Genomic DNA, 17,598 nt, shown 5'->3' with positions numbered 1-17,598 from the left:
CAAAATTAAAATAATTAGAACACCGTAAAATAACTTGGATCCGCTGGCACCCCACAAAAACAAGAAGAAGAAAATTAAGAACAACAGAAATTCTCCCAAGAGATTAACAAATTCGATGATATATTATTAGAAGATACCACGTACCATGGGTCTGATCTTAATAAAGAAAATAACCAATACATTCAACATTTTTCCATGGTAAAAATCAACTTAACTCATATGAGTGACCGCGCTAATCAGGCTGGTGGAAGGACCGGTGGTAGCCGCAACCGATGCAGACAAAGCGTGTACAGGGCCCATGAACTTCTTGCAGCCATTGACATAAAGAGCATCATGAAGGTGATGGATTTTGTGGCACTCAGTACTCACATGCTCCTTGATAATTTTCCCGTGGAAGTTTTGGTGGCATTGACAGGCACCGCAAATGGCGGAAAGTTGCCCTCCTCAAAGGTCTAGCAACCGTCGGCTTTGTTACCGAGCTCCTTGTGTATTTTACAGCATTCGCCGTATTGCACTATATTTTTTTCACCCATTTGAACAGGGAACAAAGTATATCAGTCACTTTGCAACACCTTGTACTATTATATATACTCGCACCACCGGGTGTGTAACGAATAAAATTTTATATATAATTTAATATAATGATCTTTTTATATTAAATGCAGTGTATGATATATACTATGTATTTTTTAGGTGAACAATAATTGTATTGCTATATTGACCGCTTAATTCGGTATTAAAAATATTCACTGACAAGTGTATCAGGTCAAGTTATAGTAAGTAGACAGAGAGTCCAAGTATCGATCCTACAGAGACTGTAGTCAATTCTCAAGAATTAATTATTTAGCTTAATCTAGATAAAATAATAATAAGGTTGCGATGAATTAAATAAAAATTTAATTACTAAAGAAAATAATAAATAAAAAAGCTGAAAGTTAAATTTAATTAAAACAAGACAACCAAGACACACGAAGGTACCGAACAAATTATGCAAACAAGTGGCAAATCTAGGATCCATATTTAATCTTAAATCACGGCGAATTCTTCTAATTTATTTAACAGTCTATTTCTAGAACAGTTAAATCTATTCAAATATTGACGGATCAATCTTTCATAATTCAAATCAATTTCGAATGCATTGAGAATCATGAGAATTCAGTTTTCACCTAAAATCGCAAACTGAAACCGAATACTATTTCAATTCAGTTTAACCATATGTCAATTATTGGAGCGATCGAAATCAATTCCTAATCTTTCGACCCAGAATCAATTAACATGCAAGTAAATAATTGATCAGGTCATTCACAAGAACAAAATATAAATCCAACAATCAATAATTTGAAGAAAAATCTACAAATCCCAAATCAAAATCCACATGTTTGACATAAAATTGTTCGGCCCAATCTCGCCGTCTTGTTGAAGAAATACTAATCAATAATTGAAAAAAATATTCAAACAAAAGTTTTAATCAACAAAAATTAAGAAATAAAAGAGAAGAGAAGAAAAATCCCCAATCCTCTAGCCTCTTAGCCGCCTTCTCTCTGCGTTGTGATGTCCGAAACCCTTTATCTGATGATAAAAAGCCTATTTATACGTCTCAAATCTTCAAAAGATTGCATCCTTTGCGACCAATAATTTTCCAAAAATAAAACTCTATATGTATTTCTCGCTCGAGCGCGTAAAGGTGCGCTCGAGCGAGCTATTTTCTGCCCCAAATCTAAAAATTTCGCGACATGCACGGACCCCGTGCCAGGTCCGTGCTTGGGTCCGTTCATACCCCCTTTCCAGTGCGCAATTTTCTTGAAAAAAATTATATCTCAAGTTTAGTCGTCGGATCGAGCTGAAATTTGGACAGCAGCTTCAAACATCTTGAACTTCATTTTGAAAGGCGGTGTTAGGATCGGTTGAAAGTATACAGGGGGGTGAATATACTTTCAAGCATTTTTAATAAGAAACGATTGAACTCGATCGGTTTAGGGACTGAGTTCTAGATTTATCTTAATGTCTGATGTAATTTGACAAACAAAAGTGTGTGCGAAAATATGTCAAATTACAGATTTGAACACTAAAAGCTTATCAGTTTAGGTTGTGCAAATATATAGGGTAAACTGAAATAACGCAAGCAAATGTTTATGGATGTTTGAAGATTTCAAATACTCCTACGTCACCCCTTCTTCCGTCTCGGAAGGATATCACTAGAAGATTTTAAATTTTATAAGTAATTTGCAAAATCCCGATCCAATTTAGGACTTAACACTGCCTAAACAAGAACTTCTAGTACAACACTTCAGTTTCAGTCCTAGACTGATGATAGAACAAAGTGAATACAACTCGAAATCCTTAGCACAAAAGATTGATCCTTCAATGATCAGAATAATACTTCGGCGTTTTGTGCTTTGAGTTCCTTGATCAAATCTTGAGCGTGAAAATCTTTGAGTATCCTCGTAAAATAACAGAGTTTTCAGAGCGTGAGCAAGCACCTCTTTGATCGATCAAGATCTCTATTTATACCCTTTGGATTGTTAATGGTCATAATATTCAAATTGAATCTTCAGATAGAGTTTTGAATTATTCCCGTTGGATTTGTCACTATTAACAACAAATTCTGGAGCCGACATATCCCTTTGCATCGCGGCACTTCATTCTGCAGAGAATGTCAGAGTACGGAAGAACTTATCCATAAAAGGCATGGTAGTTGACTGGTGAGGGGTAAACTGATGATGAAATCAGTTTTGCATGCATCTTTAGCCAGTTGAGCGCGGTGATTGAGCGTGAAATAGTTTAGCTCCATATATCAGTTTAGCGCTTTATAGTTGCTTGATTAGTTTTGTCTTCTTTTAGGCTTTGTAATTTTGTAAACATCAAAACTAATTAATTTTCTAACAGGTGGACTATAAGAAAAATGGCCAAAGACAACGCTTTTTCCGCGTTGTTAATGTCCCCGAAAAAGCGTTGTCGTAGACAGTGTTGTAAAAGACCACGCTCAAAGACAACGCAGAAAAAGCGTTGTCGTTTCCAGAAACGACAACGCTTAAAAAGTGTTGTTGTTTTTAGATACGACAACGCTTTTTAAGAGTTGTCTTTTATAAAAAGCGTTGTCGTTTCTGGAAAAGACAACGCTTTTTAAGTGAAATAACAACGCTTAAAAAGCGTTGTAGTATCTAAAAATGACAATGCTTTTTAAGCGTTGTCTTTTATAAAAAGCGTTGTCGTTTTTGGAAAAGACAATGCTTTTAAGTGTCGTTGTATCTTGAAAAGACAACGCTTCAAAAAAGCGTTGTCTTTTCTGGTAAAGACAACACTTTAAAAAGCGTTGTCTTTGTTCAAATAAAAAACAAAAAAAAAATTAATTCACAAATTTTCAATATTATAAGTCGCTCAAAATTCAAAAATTTATAAAATAAAATTTAATATAGAGTCTTCCAATATTATAAATCATTCAAATATAAAAATAATTACATTCTAAATTAATGAACACTAGGAAAAAAACTATGCGTTAATCTCGAAAAGCTTTGATTCCTTTCTTCAGCACATGTTAGCGTCCCAAGCTTTCATAAAAGCCGCAACAATCTCTTTTTCTTTAATTTGTATCTCCATACTGTAAATTATTAAAAATAAAAACAAATATGAATAGATTAAAATGAAAAATAAAATCAAACACATATTTGGCAGCAAAGAACATGAACTACGAATTACAAAATTCAAGCCACAAGTTGCTAAAAATAAATGGTTGAACAAATTATAATGGTTGAACAAACTACATTCCTAGTTGCAACCTCATTACTTTATGCATTAAATAACAATCAAAATTAGAGGCAATACGAATTTATTTGATATAGTAACAAAGTAACAATGACTGGGATGTATGCAGAACACCAAATAATACACCCTTGTTATTAAAATTAATGAAAAGTGTTCCATACCCAAGCACGAAAATCACATGTAAACTAAATTTCCACATTCCATGTATTCAAAAATATTAATCGAAAGAATTTTTTTTTCTATTTTCCTTTTATTCATCATAATTTTACTTGCATTTATACAGAAATTCTGACCAGATAATAGAAATTTATCCATAGACTATATTGGCTTCCTTCACAGACCATATGTGCAAAAATTTATCTAATGATTCACTGGCCAGATACTCGCCATTTGGGCTAAATAATGCAACAAAATAAACAAGATCCCTGCAATATTCGGATTGGTGGACATTATAGTGAGTAGAACTAAACATGATTTTCTGTATTTTATCAACTCATTGCATTTTGCCCGCACTTCAACTTATTAGAGCTTGCTTTTCAGAATACATAATATACATGCACTTTTGAATCTCTATTATTATTATTATTATTATTATTATTATTATTATTATTATTATTATTATTATTATTATTTTTATTATTATTTAATTTTCCAAAAAATAAAAATGTATGTGGGTGGAGAAATTAATTATCGTAGCTCATGAATTGTTTGCAAAATGTAAATGAATATATATATTATATAAAGAGTGAATATACCTGCAAGGAGTCACCAACATTAACGAAGAAAGAATTGTGATCAGGAAGAACGGAAATCCAATCTCAATTTTTGAGAGAGATTTGGAGCCCCCAAGTGTTTTTGGATCTCAGCACAGATATGATCTGCGGGTCTGTGTGTTCTCCGAATCCCATCATCAAATTGTGGCCTTCGGATTCCTCCGGGATTGGAGGGTAGTGATTCAGCCTGAACATCGAGTCGCTCTGCTCGTCCATAGCTCATCCGAGCTTAGCAACTGCAAACATTAACACATTTACTAATTAGTTTTCACATAAACCTCTCATTAATTCTTTCTCTTCTTTTCTGAAAATCATATCACAAAAAGAAATCATGTAAAATCAATGCACTTTCTTAACAAGTATAACAAGGACTAATTAAAATCTTGAAAAAAAAATTCCAAAGCTAAAAACTGGTAAAACGAATAAAAAGAAATCATGTACGACGTTTGCATGCAAGATTAAAAAGGAGGACTACACTCTTCCAAAATTTTTCAGAAAAAAGAAATATAATAAAGGATGTTGAGTGATAAGTCCAGTCCAATTATCACCTTTCTGGTTCGATATTCACATCCGGAGGACTTGCCTTTCCAGTTGATTCGCTGCCAAAGATTCCACCATTTTCGGACTTGCTGCACGTATGTTCTGTAACCTGCGCACTCTTTTTTCCATCTTTTGACATGGTTGTCTTCGGAGATCTTTTGTTCTTAAATACAGATAAAAGATACCCGTTGTCATCTTCACTATCCAACTCAATCACTTGGTATTTCTTCTTACGATTTTCTTGACGACCCTTTCCATCATGCATTCTGTTATCGTCCAGCAGAGCCTCGTCTGTTTCTTTGTTAAACCCAAAAATGCAAAACAAAAGGTGAAACCCCCATATAAATGTCGATGATGTGCATCTATTCTATATAGCAAACGATCATATGATCATAACAAAAATGGACAAATTACATACTAAGTTTCAAGTTTCATGGCAACAACTGTAGATTGAACAAAACCAATATCTACTCAACGATCATCCTTTTTGCAGAGGTTTTCTGTATAACATATTTTATTTTAGGCCTAAAATTAAAGACTCATAACTTATGGACTTCATAAAGAGCATTAATTATCCACCAGAAGCATCCAGCAATTGAGGGAGAGAATTAGAACCTGAATCATGCAAAAATTACCTTTGTCGCTTGAAACAGGGGATGGTGGCGAAACTTGTAATTCATCATCGTCAATAAAACTGTTCTCATACTTATCATCAGCACTATCATAACTAGATCCCTCCGTATGAGAGTTTTCTATATCCATGCCATATGATTCTCTATGGGCGAAAGTAAAGGAAAGCTGAAAATTTCAACGTGTATCGATGTTGTGTTTCATATTAATTAAAACGTCAAATGACACAAATCACAATAACATTTGACTATTTAAATTATTTCCAATGGGTGCCTACTGTGATATAACTAAAGAAAATGGCTAAAAAGGATACGTATCGCTGTGAGTATTTGACTGCGAATTTCGTTGGACATAATAACCAGTAAGATAGACACTTCGAGGGCCAATAACAGAAAAAGTTACATCATCTGCTTCCTCAAATTCCAAATCCAAGTGGCATGACTCTGTACTATTGGGCAGCAAAGCGCAGAGCAAAACCGGACTTCTGTTACCCACATTACACTGTACTAAGCTCTTCTTTGTTGCATCACTGATTCCCAGAGTAGCCTATACAATAGATAACCCCACAGACAGACCAAAAAAGTTAATATTAAATATCACTAGATATCAAACATCAAGCCTAGAACTGAATAAGAGGCAATAATAAACATTTTTTCAGTCATTAACAACCCAAACCTGATATGAAGGACAAGGTTTCTTTACCAGAAAAGAAAAACCGTCAGAACAAGAAATCTCTTACCAGCCGGGAATGATAATGATTGGTGAGAAAAAATTGTTTTAACCAGAGTATGTACTATGTAGTTGAAAGAGTAGGTGCCCGGTGAGCCAACTTGTGGCTAAGGGCTTTGATGACTCTTTGTATAAACAATCTTTTGTTTAATATAATTTACACTTTTATTAATGTCAATGACTTTATCTTTTTTCATATTGTTATATTGTGATATACTATTGTTGTTTTGATAAAGACCTTGAATATACTATAGTGTATGTAAGATGTGGTAGAACATGGAGATGTCTATCATGAAACACATCTTATAGTCACTGTGTATTCTAAACTGTTCCTAGTCGATTGAGCCGTCCGATAATAAGGATAAGGATCGCTCGAGTTTGAGACTAGCATTTGCGATGCAGAGTACCACGTTTCATTGGTAAGGAACATAGAGATGTTCGAAGCATGCAAATGGATATTCATACGATGAATGATCGAACTACCCTATCCGGACTTTCCAAGTGGTTATCACTTATCGAGTGGATAAAGTCCACGGTTTTGGTTGTACACCATTAGTCCTTACTACTTGAAACATCATTGAGACTCTATATGCTAGTACTGTGCTTTGACTCGTTTACCGACTCTATTGGGGTCATCAGGTGTCGGAATTGGGTACAATTACAACACATATAGGAGTCGATGCTTTGTTGTCAAGGATTCACCACATACTTGCGAGTGTGGATATCCTATGCGATCTGAGGAGATATTAGTGTGACGAATCTCTGGCCAGAGTACATGATGTGGTTTAAGAAATGGTTTTTTAGTAGCACATGCGATGTCACTATTTGATCTTCAAGATGTATTGCATAGTTATCGAATCTCGAACGACTCTCGATTTACCAATGGTTGTTGATTCGATCGGGATATATGGATGAAGGGACCGTACTGTACGCTAACCAAAATCTATTGGTTCTTGCAGGAACTATCAGTGATACCTAGGGAATCATGAGGCGATGTTGCTAGGCGCTCTTACCATGATTCGATGGGCAAGTCAGAAATTGTTGTTCCGAGTCACAAGGAGTTGTGAGCCCACGGCTAGTTGTATCCCTGAACCATTGAGGGTCACACAGAGTAATGGATTTTTAATCCCCGTTGAGATAGTTAAATTTAAAGAGTTAAATTTAATGAACAAAGAAGTTGGACTTCTTAATTAAGAGTAGAGGAGTAAGATTTCCTAAAATGACATAGGGATGGGCATTTTTGGAAATCACTAAATTCGGATTCAGAAAAATTTATCTTGACTTTAAAAGGTGCAGAAATGGTTTCTGTGCACATTGGTGAAATCGGTTTATCAATCGGAGTCATGATGAATTTTATATTAATTTCTGAACATGCGGGCTTTGCTTGTCGGGCTTGAACTTATGACTAATGGGCCCTAAGCTGTTAGAGGCCTACATTATAAATAAGTTATTGCAGTATAGAAATTACACACAACAGGTCACAATTTTCGAAAAAACCCTAGTTTTCTCTCTAATAGTGGCCGCCCCCCTCCCCTCTGCTCAGGAAAAATCCAGCCTGTGAATTTTGAATTACAGTCTGGTTTAACGGATCAAATTCGTTAATTCTCTTCGTAGAAACTTCTGATAGATTCTCTAGTGCAATCTATCAGAGGGATTAAATCTCTGTTCGTGGACCTGATTGAAGAACAGTTCGTCCATCAGTTCCAGGGATATACAACAAGAGCAGAGCAATCTGTTGGTGTCCATAATCTCGATTCGAGATTGGAGGTAAAAATTTATAATTGTTATTTAATTTTTACACACACAATTTAATCGTTAAGTTTTGATACCCATTATGGAATCGTTCCATATAAAATTTTTAAACTTACGCTGCACCGGGTATCAATTCTGATTGATCTTATCGCCGTTCTCCAATAGTGGTATCAGAGCCAGGTTGCTCAGATCAAGCGATTAAATTAATCGATTGTACAAAAAAATTTTAAGCCTCGGTTTTTGAAACAAAATAAATATTTTAAAAATAAAAAAAAAATTTCGGGCAAAACCCGGGCAGCGATTGGATCGCTGCCCATGGGCAGTGACGTGATCGCTGCCCGGCTCGAGCCCCTTTTGGGGCGCGGGCAGCCCGGGAGTGTCCCGGGCGGCCCGCGAAAAATTATTTTTAATTTTTAAATTAAAATTTTAATATGTTAAAATTCTATTTTTGGTCCGATCGAAAATTGTTTTTGATTGGTCCACGAGGCGTCGGATCGAATTGTTCGAGTCCGAAAATTTTAAAATTGATTTTTGGATAAATTTGAATTTTTGGAAAATTTAAATATCCGTTAAATTGAATTTTGAAATTAATTATTTTTGGTACAATTGATGATAAGATATGATCTTATGGATATATTGAGTAAAATATGATTTTATGTATAAAATTGGATTTTATAGATAAAATATGATTTTATTTGATAGAAAGATAAAATATTATTTTGTATGTAAAATAAGATTTTATATATGGAATATGATTTTATCCTTTTAAATTTAAATTGAAATTGCATGTTATCCAATAAATTAATTTTGAATTAAATGTTATTGGATAAGGATGATCGATTGCCATGACCAATTTTATAGGTGTATGTTAGGAATTTACATTTGTTTTTATTGTTGTTGGATTGATTAATGGGCCTGGTTTATGGCCCAATATGAATTGTCATATGTAATAAAAGTGGGCTTGGTTTATGGCCCGTTCCCACCCCTTAAAAATGTATCCCCTACTTGTCATTGTTATTTATTGTAAATACATTAGACTTAGTGGGAGATGAAGATTTGAAGATGGAGGTGGGCCCAGCAGACAATAAAGACAGAAGAAATGTAAATTGGAAGCTCAATGTAATAGGATTGCATTGCATACTGCATATTACCTAGGATTGGACTAAGACTCGTGATTGGCAACCACGGGTCGATTAGAAATGGAATCGATCATCCTATATAATATGTGATACTATTGTTGTATGCATGTTTTAGACAAAATTATGTGAATCCGGCAAGCATACAAAATTTTAAAAAAAAGATGAGACAAATTTTCAAAATTAAAATCCCTCATTTTAAATATGATTTAAAATTGATATCAAGATAAATAAAGGAAATTTAAATTTGTTTAAATGTTCCTACCTTCCATCAACGATCAATGTATGAGATGCTACCCGCGGATACGGTCGTTCGTCGGAAAGCTGTACATTGGATCGACACATGTTGTAAGTTGGGTGGAACTCCCATGGGATCGGCTCATATTATTGGGGGATCCAAATGGCGACCGTCCATCACAACTTAATATTGATGGGTCATCTTGACATGTCACAATAAACGGCGTCATATTATTGGGCCCTTATTGGACATGAGGTAAAAACGTGGAGGTTGCCAATTGGGCTCTACCTTTTGAAAATTATGGTTGGCTGATATTATTCGGGACCATAGTTTGTCAATTGGACTCCATGTTCTCACTAAGGAAAACAGTTTCCCGTTTTCACTAGAGGGTAGTGAAATCGTTAAAATAGTGGGAGTGAGATTCATAAAATAAATTTCGCCTATTTTATGTCTTAGTAAATTACTTAAACAATCACTGATATTTGTCTGTTTCTTTTCAGTATTTCATAAAGATGAATTCGCGTAATCCACTTTTCTCGATCCTCGAACAAAATAAATTGACTGGCGCAAACTATACGGAATGGTTCCGTAAGTTGAAGATTGTCTTGACTTCGGAGAAGATGCTCTACGTGTTAGAAAAATCTCCTCCGAAGGAAGCACCAGCTGACATAAGTCCGGAAGAGTTAGCCAAACTTGATACATGGTGGGACCATGATATGAAGGCCAAATGCTATATGCAAGCCTCGATGTCTGATGAACTGCAGAGGCGATTTGAGGACACCGTGAATGCTGCTGACATTCACGTACAACTCAAGGAACTTTTTGGGGCTCAATCGAGGGCTGAAAGGTTCGCTACTGTAAAGGAGCTAATGACGTGTCGCATGCGTGAAGGGACCTCGGTCCGTGATCATGGGGTACGAGTAATTTGGCTCATACAGAAGTTGGTAACCCTTGATTTGGTGTTGGAGCATGAACTCAACATGGACTTACTACTTCTATCTCTTCCTTCTTCGTTTGACGAATTTGTGGTGAATTTCAATATGAACAAGATAGAGGCCTCCCTTGAAGAGATGGTCAATATGCTTGTGACATATGAATCCACTTTAAAGAAGGATAAACCGGCTTTCTTGGTGGGCTCCTCTTCTTCTGCTAAGAAGGGGCCAAGTACAAAGGGTAAGAAACGTTCTGCCTCACCCAAGAAAATCGAACCCGAGAAGAAGTACAAGACAAAGGCTTCAAACATGGAAAAATCCAAGGATGTTTGCCATTACTGCAAGAAGCCCGGTCATTGAAAGCGTAACTGCAAGGAATATCTAGAGAAGTTGCGAACTGCGAAGGGTATGTTCTATATTGAAATAAATGTTTCACTTAATACTACTTCTTGGGTATTGGATACCGGATGTGGATCTCACATTTGCAATGATTTGCAGGTGATGACAAGAAGTCGCAGGCTTAGAATGGGTGAGACCCAGCTGAGGCTCGGAAATGGTTCCAGAGTTGAAGCTAAAGCTTGGGAGATATTTATTTAATTTTGCAGAACGGTTTTAAGTTACTTTTGAGAGATGTTTTATTTGTTCCAGATTTGATTAAAAACATTATTTCTGTTTCTATGCTTGATAGAGATGGTTATTCTTGCAATTTTGTGAATGAGATTTGCAATATTTACAAGAATGAATGTTTGATTGGAAATGGACAACTTGAAAACGATCTATATAACTTAAAACTAAAAGACGTTCCAATAAATTATGTTGATAAACCGGCAACAACAAACAAAAGGAAAATCGATAGTCAAAACCCGGCAAACCTTTGGCACGCTAGGCTAGGTCATATTTCCTCAAGGAGGATGAACAAGCTAGTGGGAGAGGGCATGTTTGATATGTCTGATATTAACTCTCTACCTACTTGTGAATCCTGCCTGAAAGGAAAAATGACTAAATCTCCTTTTAAGGGGAAACCTGAGCGTAGTCAAAATCTGTTGGATTTGATCCATACAGATGTTTGTGGTCCATTTAGAGTTGGTACTCAATATGGCCACACCTACTTCATTACCTTTACTGATGATTATTCTAGGTATGAGTATTTATATTTAATGAAATATAAGTCTGAAGCATTTGAAAAGTTCAAAGAATTCAAGGCTGAAGTAGAAAACAAGCTAGGTAAAAGTATTAAAGCACTTCGATCGGATCGAGGTGGAGAATACTTAAGTACCGAGTTTTTGGACTATCTGAAAGAGAATGGGATTCTCTTTCAGTGGACTCCTCCTATGACACCACAGCTGAATGGTGTATCGGAGCGTCGTAATCGAACTTTGTTGGACATGGTTCGATCCATGATGAGCTTCACTGAGCTTCCACCTTCGTTTTGGGGCTATGCGCTTGAAACGGCGGTATTGTTGTTGAACAACGTCCACACTAAAGCAGTGGACAAAACACCATACGAGTTATGGAATGGCAAAGCTCCTAAGTATTCGTACTTGAGGATTTGGGGATGTCCTGCTTACGTGAAGCAGACAGTGGGAGATAAGTTGGATAGTCGATCCACCTTATGTTATTTTGTAGGGTATCCGAAGAATTCAATCGGATATTATTTCTATTATCCTGCTGAAACAAAGGTGTTTGTTTCAAGGAATGCCACCTTCTTGGAGAAGGAGTTCTTATTGGATAAGAAAGGCGAGATGATGGAACTCGAAGAAATTCGAGAAGAACCCGAAATACAAAATAACGATCCTACACCTCAGGAACCATTGATAGACACGCCTGTACCTAGAAGATCCGAGAGGACTTCTAGACCTCCTATTCGATATGGTCTTCTTCTTGAAGGGGATCAAGATGAACCCGATGTTGGATGTGATCCAAGAAACTTCAAGGAAGCAATTTCTGATGCGGATTCAAATTTATGGCTTGAAGCTATGCAATCGGAAATAGATTCGATGCATACAAACCAAGTTTGGTCTTTAGTAGATCCTCCCGATGGAATTGTTCCAATAGGGTGTAAATGGATCTACAAGAGAAAGCTTGGGCCTGATGGTAAGGTATTGACCTACAAGGCGCGATTGGTGGCGAAAGGTTATACTCAAAGACAAGGAGTTGACTATGATGAAACCTTTTCACCAGTTGCAATGTTTAAGTCCATAAGAATCCTTATTGTCATAGCTGCTTGGTATGACTATGAGATATGACAAATGGATGTGAAGACTGCTTTTCTTAATGGAGACATTAAGGAAGAAATCTATATGAAGCAGCCTGAGGGGTACACATCCATGGGAAGCGAGCATAAGGTATGCAAGCTTTAGAGATCAATTTATGGTCTAAAACAAGCATCAAGAAGTTGGAACCAGAAATTTGATGAAACAATAAAGGATTTTGGTTTCATCAAGAACCCGGAGGAACCATGCGTGTATAAGAAAGTAGTTAAGCATGCTGTGACATTCTTAGTACTTTATGTTGATGACATCCTACTCATTGGGAATGACGTAGGGATGTTGCAGTCAACAAAGATATGGTTATCAGGTAGATTCTCGATGAAATTTGGGTGAGGCATCCTATATTCTAGGGATACAGATCTATAGAGATAGATCTAAGAGAATGATAGGACTCACTCAATCAACCTACATCGACACCATATTGAAACGGTTTTCAATGGATGGGTCCAAGAGAGGACATCTACCCATGTGTCATGGAGTTTCTCTATCCAAGTCTATGTGTCCCAAGACTGATGAAGAGATAGAGAAAATGACACATGTACCATATGCGTCAGCCATAGGTAGTATCATGTATGGGATGATATCTACCAGACCGGATGTAGCATTTGCTCTGAGTGTCACGAGCAGATATCAAGCTAATCCCGGTCAAATGCATTGGAAAGCCGTGAAGGACATTCTTAAGTACTTACGAAGGACTAAGAATATGTTCATGGTATATGGAGGAAGAGAACTAAAATTGGAAGGTTATACCGACTCTAGCTTCCAAAGTGACGTGGATGACTCGAAGTCAACCTCTGGATTTGTGTTCATGCTCAATGGCAGTGCTGTCTCTTGGAAGAGTTCCAAGCAGGACACCACAGCGGATTCCACCACTGAGGCAGAATACATTGCAGCATCAGCTGCTGCTAAAGAGGCCGTTTGGATGAGGAATTTCGTCCAAGAGTTGGGCGTCATTCCTGAAGTTGTTGGTCCAGTCCCGGTGTACTGTGACAACACGGGTGCCATTGCTCAGGCAAAGGAACCAAGGTCTCATCAAAGATCCAAACACGTACTGAGGAAATACCACATCATCCGGGAGATTGTGGAAAGAGGAGACATCACTGTCGAAAGAGTGGCCTCTGCAGACAATATCGCTGATCCACTTACTAAGCCCTTGCCAGGACCATTATTTGACAAACATCGCGAAGCAACGGGTCTACGTAGTATGACTAGTTGGCTTTAGGGCAAGTGGGAGATTGAAAGAGTAGGTGCCCGGTGAGCCAACTTGTGGCTAAGGGCTTTGATGACTCTTTGTATAAACAATCTTTTGTTTAATATAATTTACACTTTTATTAATGGCAATGACTTTATCTTTCTTCATATTGTTATATTGTGATATACTATTGTTGTTTTGATAAAGACCTTGAATATACTATAGTGTATGTAAGATGTGGTAGAACATGGAGATGTCTATCATGAAACACATCTTATAGTCACTGTGTATTCTAAACTGTTCCTAGTCGATTGAGCCGTCCGATAATAAGGATAAGGATCGCTCGAGTTTGAGACTAGCATTTGCGATGCAGAGTACCACGTTTCATTGGTAAGGAACATAGAGATGTTCGAAGCATGCAAATGGATATTCATACGATGAATGATCGAACTACCCTATCCGGACTTTCCAAGTGGTTATCACTTATCGAGTGGATAAAGTCCGCGGTTGGTTGTACACCATTAGTCCTTACTACTTGAAACATCATTGAGACTCTATATGCTAGTACTGTGCTTTGACTCGTTTACCGACTCTATTGGGGTCATCAGGTGTCGGGATTGGGTACAGTTACAACACATATAGGAGTCGATGCTTTGTTTTCAAGGATTCATCACATACTTGCGAGTGTGGATATCCTATGCGATCTGAGGAGATATTAGTGTGACGAATCTCTGGCCAGAGTACATGATGTGGTTTAAGAAATGGTTTCTTAGTAGCACATGCGATGTCACTATTTGATCTTCAAGATGTATTGCATAGTTATCGAATCTCGAACGACTCTCGATTTACCAATGGTTGTTGATTCGATCGGGATATATGGATGAAGGGACCGTACTGTACGCTAACCAAAATCTATTGGTTCTTGCAGGCACTATCAGTGATACCTAGGGAATCATGGGGCGATGTTGCTAGGCGCTCTTACCATGATTCGATGGGCAAGTCGGAAATTGTTGTTCCGAGTCACAAGGAGTTGTGAGCCCACGGCTAGTTGTATCCCTGAACCATTGAGGGTCACACAGAGTAATGGATTTTTAATCCCCGTTGAGATAGTTAAATTTAAAGATTTAAATTTAATGAACAAAGAAGTTGGACTTCTTAATTAAGAGTAGAGGAGTAAGATTTCCTAAAATGACATAGGGATGGACATTTTTGGAAATCACTGAATTCGGATTCAGAAAAATTTATCTTGACTTTAAAAGGTGCAGAAATGGTTTCTGTGCACATTGGTGAAATCGGTTTATCAATCGGAGTCATGATGAATTTTATATTAATTTCTGAACATGTGGGCTTTGCTTGTCGGGCTTGAACTTATGACTAATGGGCCCTAAGTTGTTAGCGGCCTACATTATAAATAAGTTATTGCAGTACAGAAATTACACACAACAGGTCACAATTTTCGAAAAAACTCTAGTTTTCTCTCTAATAGTGGCCGCCCCCCTCCCCTCTGCTCAGGAAAAATCCAGCCTGTGAATTTTGAATTACAGTCTGGTTTAACGGATCAAATTCGTTAATTCTCTTCGTAGAAACTTCTGATAGATTTTCTAGTGCAATCTATCAGAGGGATTAAATCTCTGTTCGTGGACCTGATTGAAGAACAGTTCGTCCATCAGTTCCAGGGATATACAACAAGAGCAGAGCAATCTGTTGGTGTCCATAATCTCGATTCGAGATTGGAGGTAAAAATTTATAATTTTTATTTAATTTTTACACACACAATTTAATCGTTAAGTTTTGATACCCATTATGGAATCGTTTCATATAAAATTTTTAAACTTTCGCTGCACCGGGTATCAATTCTAATTGATCTGATCGCCGTTCTCCAACAGTAGTAAGTAATAAAATAACATCATCAGCATTCAAAGTTAAATGGTCAAATTACAGTTTGAACTTTGAAGTTTATTTTCAAGGACTATGAAAAAATTACCTACGAAATTCGAAGCCTTCCTCTAGCCTTTTCACAAGCATGAGTAACTGGATTTCCAGGTTTTACTTCAACACCTGGAAGAGAGGGAATAAGATGAAGAAGGGTATAACTTTAATGGGCACATTTAAAAAAAAAAAATAGAAAGAGTACGCTGGCAGTACAAGATGCCAACACACAAAAATGCATAAAAATACATACATATTTGACACCAATCATAGTAAAATAAATCCAGCACATCGAAAATTGCTTGAAAGTTAAAATTATTTCATTATCTTCTGAATCCGAATCACGATGAATACAATCTTCAGATAACACACGCGCACGAAAACAGAAAAACACTGCATTTTAAGCACGAGTACAGAGAGACACGGCAAAAAAACAAAAGTAAAGCACCTCGTACTTGCAAATAACTACGATAAAAAAATAAGGCAATTAGTAACTATTGGATTTCCAGACGGCCAAAATCACACAAAAGAGCACAATATTAGCTAGCTCACACGCGCAAGCAAAATAAATGCGGAATGGGGAAAGAACAAACCCCAGAAGGCCATTGTTACAGGTAGCAAGTATCAGGCTTCGGATTCTTGAAACATGAATTTCCAGACGGCGAAAATCACAAAAAAGAGCGCAATATTAGCTAAAAAATATTAAAAATATTAAAAGACTTTGAAAATAAAATATACTAAATATTTTGACAGGTATTAAACAAGTCTTCAGAAAAAACATTCAAACAGAACTTAATTATAAAGCCAAAACTCAAAGCTAAAAAAGCTGGAACGGAACAACAGCCATTCTTGTCGGATCGTGATTCATACGGGCTACAAAAACACAAATTCATAATAGATAATTTCTTAAATTTTGAATCCACGCTAGAACACCAAGAATCGACCGAAAATCGGGGTTGAAACTCACCGGAGAAGAAGGGCACAAAATCAAGTCGCGGCAACACTTCGGTCCCACGAAAAAAGGGCTCAAATCAGTCGATATTTGGCTCAAAATGAAGATTATGTTGTGGGGAACAAAACTCCAAACCAGTTTTTTATGATTCAAGAGAAAGGACGGCGAAGGGATTTTCAATTGAAAGAGAGAAAAAGAAGAAAGGCTAGTGATCAGATTGGAGAAGAGAAGGAATCGGGAAGGGTTGATTTGGGGATCTGGGTAATATTATTTATTTTATGATTTAATTTAAATAAAAATAATAGATTTTCTACAACACTATTTAAAAAGTATTGTGATATATGGTAAAAAAAACGCTAATAGACAACGCTTTTAAAAGCGTTGTCTTTGACCCCAAAAAAAGCCTATTCTACAACGCTTTGTAAATAAAGCGTTGTCTTTCATAAATAAAAAACATATAACGACAACGCTTTTCACTAAAAGCATTGTCTTTCAAAAAATTACAACACTTTTTACTAAAAATGTTGTTTTTTAAGTGTTGTGTTAGTGCATTTTTCTTGTAATGGGAGATCAGATTTGGATATCTCTAAAATAAAAAAAATGATTTTTGAATCACGGCTGCTCCGTAATTCATTCTTCAAAAATCTATTTTCCTACGTAAGTATGAACATAATTTTTTCTAATTTATTTGGTCAATATATATATATATATAATAATAAATTGATTTTAATACAATATTTTTATAATTAACATATGACGAGTG

The 17,598-nt window shown here is 36.4% G+C and overlaps 1 protein-coding gene across 3 annotated transcripts; it reads right to left on the bottom strand.

Annotated features, from left to right (window-relative positions):
- Positions 1-3,383: 3,383 nt before the first annotated feature.
- On the bottom strand, positions 3,384-17,067 carry LOC140892570 (uncharacterized). 3 transcript variants are annotated; one of them, XM_073301501.1, is made up of 8 exons: positions 16,851-17,067; positions 16,477-16,756; positions 15,939-16,012; positions 6,019-6,251; positions 5,711-5,850; positions 5,084-5,372; positions 4,518-4,771; positions 3,384-3,598 (listed from the first exon to the last, which is right to left on the bottom strand). In XM_073301501.1, exons 5-7 carry the CDS (start codon positions 5,835-5,837, stop codon positions 4,765-4,767), a joined length of 423 nt encoding a protein of 140 aa, XP_073157602.1. In that variant the 5' UTR covers positions 5,838-5,850; positions 6,019-6,251; positions 15,939-16,012; positions 16,477-16,756; positions 16,851-17,067; the 3' UTR covers positions 3,384-3,598; positions 4,518-4,764. The 3 variants fall into 3 exon arrangements, with proteins under 3 accessions (XP_073157602.1, XP_073157600.1, XP_073157603.1); XM_073301499.1 differs by lacking the exon at positions 16,477-16,756; XM_073301502.1 differs by lacking the exon at positions 16,477-16,756 and having other exon boundaries at positions 5,084-5,366.
- Positions 17,068-17,598: the final 531 nt, after the last annotated feature.

Source organism: Henckelia pumila, chromosome 3 (assembly GCF_033568475.1).
Source record: "Henckelia pumila isolate YLH828 chromosome 3, ASM3356847v2, whole genome shotgun sequence".
NCBI classification, from domain to species: domain Eukaryota; kingdom Viridiplantae; phylum Streptophyta; class Magnoliopsida; order Lamiales; family Gesneriaceae; genus Henckelia; species Henckelia pumila.
The sequence above is the reverse complement of the archived record's forward strand: the minus strand, read 5'-3'. Positions and strand labels throughout refer to the sequence as shown.